This window comes from Saccoglossus kowalevskii, chromosome 12 (assembly GCF_978046115.1).
Source record: "Saccoglossus kowalevskii chromosome 12, keSacKowa6.1, whole genome shotgun sequence".
Lineage (NCBI taxonomy): Eukaryota > Metazoa > Hemichordata > Enteropneusta > Harrimaniidae > Saccoglossus > Saccoglossus kowalevskii.
In genome coordinates, this window is record NC_140652.1 from 27,627,897 (window position 1) to 27,634,225 (window position 6,329).

The 6,329-nt window shown below is 36.5% G+C and overlaps 1 protein-coding gene across 1 annotated transcript; it reads right to left on the reverse strand.

The window, feature by feature from the left end:
• Positions 1-213: 213 nt before the first annotated feature.
• Positions 214-2,681, reverse strand: LOC100366802 (beta-1,4 N-acetylgalactosaminyltransferase 1-like). The gene is made up of 2 exons (XM_002732978.3): positions 2,571-2,681; positions 214-1,991 (listed from the first exon to the last, which is right to left on the reverse strand). Exon 2 carries the CDS (start codon positions 1,929-1,931, stop codon positions 321-323), a length of 1,611 nt encoding a protein of 536 aa, XP_002733024.2. The 5' UTR covers positions 1,932-1,991; positions 2,571-2,681; the 3' UTR covers positions 214-320.
• Between the last annotated feature and the right edge of the window lie 3,648 nt (positions 2,682-6,329).

Genomic DNA, 6,329 nt, shown 5'->3' on the forward strand with positions numbered 1-6,329 from the left:
TTTTTTTTTTTTGAATTCGCAATGTATTTCTAGAACGCATCCATCTTGACACCTCTTGTGCAATCGTTTTACAGTTAAGAAGGTGACGTAATATCATCTGGACTACAGTAAATATTATGCTAGTAAGCATAGTTGAAACACTAAATATAACACTCTATATATATCTATTCTTCTCAGTGCATGATGTATACAGCTATTGATGCTAGATAGTCATTATTGTCAAAATCGGACTGACTGTGTTTAATTATACCAGATTTGGTTGAAAATAGACAAATTATTTTTTTCAGATAATAATTGAATTCTAAACTGCCTGGAGTTCGTCAATCTTTCGAACCAATCTCTTCTTTCAATTTATCGGGCAAATACTCAGCCCAGTTAAAGCACTTCACATTATTCTTATAAACAGAGTAAAGCATCCAATCCTGAAACGCTTTGACGTCGAAATATTGGTATCGGTAACGTCCATGTTTTGTGTATGCCGCCCTCTCGTGAAACACAGTGACATCATCGCAGGAAGCCACGCGCAACTTTCCGAGGCCATCCCAAAAGAATTCATGGTGTCCAAATCTCGCGAGATGAGGATCGAAACCTATGCTTCTCGCGGATAAAGTTTTCGCCATGAAGAAATTGATGACTTCGTCAGCGAGTCTACATCCCGGTGCCCCCGCCAAGGGGTATGCGCCGGATTTACGTTGCAGACAGTAACCTTCATTGGACAACGATCTTATGTGTATGTTATTGTAAGTCTTGGCAATGGGACCTTTCCTTGGATCAGAATCTATCATCCCAGAAACCAGATCAATTTTCAAAACTGGGTTCTCCAGTTTTTCCAGCATTAGCTCCAGTCGTGTATTCTCCGTGAAAATAAAATCGTCGTCAATCCATACAAAGTATTTTGTTCGGACCTGACTCAGGACGAGATTCCTTCCAGCGAACCATCCAGTAGCAAAGGGCATTATGTAGTGGAATACGTTAGGGTACACTAATGCTTCTGGCACTTCCGAGTCGTCTGCAATAATTATGGTAATATTCGGATAAAACTCACGAACACTCGTTATCATTTTCCGAGCTGCTTCGTATCGTTCAAAAGTTTTGCAGACGACGGTCACTTTCTTGCTGATATGGTCGCTGGGGGCGATGTTGTACAATCTCGGGTAAGACTTTCGAATTATGTGTATATTTATTTTGAATTCATAATCTAGAATTGAGAGGCGAATGATATCACGTGCATTGATGACGTATTTTGTACTTTTGTAGAGTATGTTGGTTAGCACATTGTTTACTCGTTCAATATCTAAGCCGCTGTGAAATTCTAGTGTCAGTCTGTGACTATCGTTTCCAATGCAATGTATACCGTCCTCGATTATATGGTTATGCGATCCAAGATAAATGTTGCCATACCTACTCTGTGATTCAAATGTCAACTTAAAGTCGATTTCCTTGAAAAGGTAGTTCCAGAACAACGGGTGAAATGCCAGGCCAGAAAGTGAAGTTGATTGCAGCGGCTCCACCGTCAGACCACTTCCTGGAATGTCCATCGGCATCAACGATGGACACACGACAAATGGTTCTTCCCGCTCTTCTTGAATATTATTCCATTCAATAAATTGAGTTTCCTGCTTTTTCTTATCACTTCGCTCAGTTAAACTCCATATGTAATTAAGTCCTGTGGGTTTACATTCGCACATGTCGCCCTCAACGGCGATTCGTTTTTTCAAGTTTTTTTCGCGTATTTCTTTATCGTCACTAGCAACATTTTGCCATAATTGACGCAGTAAGGGCCGCAATACATAATCATTGTCTAATTGGTGCTTAGTAGGAAGTGTAACTTCGTGCTCTGCAGTGTACATTATTTTCTCGCTGTTCAGTACAACCAAAACAACCCCTAAGACACCACACGTGATGAAAGCTTCCCTTTGGGAAAAGGCCATTTCTAAATTTATCGCTGAAACACCACTGGTCTGTCGACAATCTGCAAGGTAAATTTAACACTGTAAAAAAATAAAAACATGTTCAATTTATTGGTTAGTGCATTAGATGTTCTTAAAAATGACCTGCGGTTGTGTCGAACTCTCGTAACGGAAATTGAACATGTATCGCAATGACTGTATATAAATAATTAAATATTGGGTTGGGTCACATATTCAAAATGATACAAATGCATTGTACGTACTTTCATGCACCTTCTTTGTGGGTTTAATATAAACTAGCGTGATTGTGAAAGTATATATCATCATGTTCGATGTAGAAAAAAAGCGAATATAGTAGAATATCTGCATAACGTTATTAATTAACTATTCGAGTGAGTAGACTGAAATTCGACTTGAAACGCGCCGAGAGGGAGCCTGAATGCGGCGGATGAAATCGGTGTCTCGCATAGTAGTAATAATACTTAATCGTACGTAGGGCGATATTGACAACAATCGGTACACGTACGTGTTTAATACATGACATATTAGCATGATATATTTGTATAGGGAAAATCTATTCACAACAACTTCATTTCGAGAGCCAAGTAAATCCCCCCAACATTTAGCACTAACGATTTTTTCACTGGTCAAGTTACCTACCTTCTACAAAGCGGTTGAAGTGGAATAAGAGAAGATTGCTTTACATATTGGTGGTAAAGTAGACTGCTATTACAGATAGTGATTGCAAGGGCAAACTACCACTCATTATACAATGACACTCTGGTCGCAGCTGTTACACGGCGACAGCAACATGCCACTTGCCATGCATACGTCGAAATGACACGTGTGTGCTGGCAATTATTATACGATACATCATTTATGTAAGCTATATGTTACTGCACTATTATTTCAAAAATAATTTTATTGACGCAACAACAGAAAATGAGAACGCCAATCCTTTCATTTAATCACACGCCACCGTTTCTATCGCCCGCTAGTGACAAAGTAAGGCTATGGCGGAAATATTCAACACAATGTAGATAGAGGGCGCAATTAATTAACAACACTTTGTCACGGAGGATAGTTTTTTTTTTATTTAAAGGAAACTGTATTTTCAGAATAAAATGACACATTAACATACGTAATTGTTATTTCGACATATCTATAACAAAAAAAAACTTTGAAGTTGAGTGATTCAATTAATAGAAACTGTATTTTGATAATAAAATGACTGCATCGTTTTATTACGCACCAATAATAGATTATTTTGAAATTGTGCATGACTAAACACGGCAGAGCAGGATTACCGACGGGTAGCTGAGCTCGATGTAACCGAGTATTGTATAAATGCATTAGCTTGTCATTATACATCTTTTCGATCTGACTATGACCTTCGTTTTCAAACAAGTACGGAATATTTGGAATATCATGTATTATTATACATCTTTCACCGTATACACCATAAGTTACAGCGTGCCGGCAATTTTGCGGTATTTTACGCGGTATTTTCATCCTACCATATTAGGAAATGCGAATTCCAAATATGGAATGATTACGCGCATGAGCGTCCTCTAATATTAAAAACAAATATGGCTGCCACCACAAAGAAGTTCGCGTATTCTGTTCTAAACTTTTTGGATTTCGGCATTCCCATGATGTATCCTTGGAAGGAAAAGATGTATAATAATAAGGTTATTGCAAGAATACCTTCAAGTATGCACTCAGACAGTACACCGTCCATCGACCTCCGCTGCGCGTCGGTCGATACTTTCGCTGTACTGTCTTCGTGCATACTTTGAGGTATCCTCGTAATAACCACATAATAATCGTACTATATACGGAATATACATTCCCTGATGAGGTAGGATGCATACACCATGTGCAATACTACAAAATTATGATCCCCGATGTAATCTGTGGATATATCAATGCAGATGTATGATATGATATGATATGATATGATATGATATGATATGATATGATATGATATGATATGATATGATATGATATGATATGATATGATATGATATGATTCTATTATACATCTTTCTAATACCGATTTGCCCAGCTTTTATGATATTTGAGTTATCTGTTTGCTTGTTTATTGTTGCTTTACGTTCTTGTTCTTAGTATTTTTGTAACCACGCAGTAAGTGATCACATTATTTCCGATTTTTCAAAGCGAAATATTTTACAGTCATTAACTGACCGCAAAATATTTATCAACGGTATATCTAAAACATTAGGGTATTCTAAACTGAAATCAACATATCTGAGGCTTAGTGTACCACCATATACCAGTATTCAAAGAATGGTAACCAGTAGATGGTTATTAATTAATTCATTCACTGGGTTTTTAGTTCGCCTTTTCATTGATAAATTACATCCGTAAACATGTGAAATAATAATATAAATTGGCAAACTCCTGAACTTAACAATCCAGTAAACATGTTCAAAATAGAGAAATTTAGTACCAGAGAAAATTAAATGGTTTTACAGTACACCGTATTCTAGCGCTACAAGTCATCCACGCACTCTGCTTTTATTTATAGAGTAAATTATTCAAATTATCACTTTGGAATAATCATTAGTTAACATGAAGAAGATATACAGTTGTAAGCATGGGTTCTAAATGTGGAGTACTGCGAAATCTTAAAGAGTTTTCATCCAATATTTTAATTTACCAAATGCCCATTAATATATAATCGCACGATAAACACTTCATCTTATCATAACTGTCATATCTTATGTACTTATAGCGTCATCGTATTATGTAATCACTTTTGATGGCGATGCTACTGGCCTATTCCTTAATACGTCAGTTGCGACTATCTACTCTTTTGAGAAACATACAGCGAACCTCCTTCCCCGTGTTAGCTTTATCTGTACAGTTGGTCCTGCCATGCATGTAATTTTACGATGCGATGAAAATTTCCGTTACAAGAGAAGCATTGCTGATTTGGTTCAAGTCGAGTCTACGAGCGGAAAGGATTTCTCCATACACCAAACAAACATCGTTATCGCAACATATGCAACTGTCGCTGGATTGACGCTCGCCGAGATCGTTAGAATTACCGTAAATTAGAGATAGCGTCTCTGGCTTGATAATATCGGATATACTCCAAACAGAATCACGAGGATCTGGAATATGGATAACCATTTGGCAACGTTAGTTGCGTACCGCACTGGTGAAACATACGCGTAATCTTAGTACATTGATGACGTCAACCACTTTACGTCTCAAGCTCTGATCACAGTGATATGTCCAATACCACGCAAGAACTTATGCTGAATAGATTCATAACTGATACCACAAATACTTTCATTGCTTTCACCATATTGTTATAAGTATATGTTGGCGCCCGTAATAATACTATTGTTCGAAATTATTTGCATATATCAGAGATTGAAATCCATTTTTTTTTCTCTGAGATGGCGTGGTATCAACTATATTGGGTGCCGTTTATGCATTTATTGATATTAGCAAATTATATGTAATAATTAAACGATTCTCTATATGCATAACCCGAAATTAAATTAAGGTACAAATTATTTGCATATAATGAAGTGGATTTGTGAACTTATTTCTACATGCAATAAGATAGCCCATTACTATTTATATGCAATCCATACCACACCTTTACATGATAACGTGCTCGTTACATAATTGTTCCCATTCCCAGAGAGCACGGATTCCAATTGTACAACATAAACTACTTTTTTGTCATTGCGTGGTCGTTGATCGCTAGGTAATTCGAGATATATATTCAACACAACTGTTATCTTTTTTTTTCAACCATGCATTGTTGACAACAACTCAAATCGTTATTAGCTTCCAATTTCTTATAACAACACATGTCTAACATGAAGTTTGGATATATGTTTCTTCTATTTCTAAATCCATATCTACGAAAATATATGAATAAATGAAGACTGCTCAAGGCCAATGTTAGACCTGATTCATTCATCCTGTGGACTATAAATTGCACAGAATAGATGTTTAAATTTGCCAAAGCGCAACTTAAAAAAATGCGGCTTTTTATTGCTTCGCCCAATAAAATATATAAATTCCGTAATACAGACAAGGTAAAGTATATGTTTATCGACATTTGTGAAACTAATGTACTTATAAAGTGACTAAATCCTACACCTCCGAGACATACACATTCAGGTTCTACTATTTGTAAATTAGGTTTTCTATCACCCTATTTTCAAATAGATATTCATGTTAACATACAAACGTAAACAAATGTTGGTGGGGTTACTCATTTTAGTCAAGTTTCAGTTATCTTTTCGGTGGGGTGTATGATAGAACCAACCTTACATAGTGGGAATTTATTCCGCTAGGATAATCTTTTTGTATTCGAAGAACAAACGCACTCATTCAGAGTAACCATGTATTTTGATTTTGTTTTAGGTT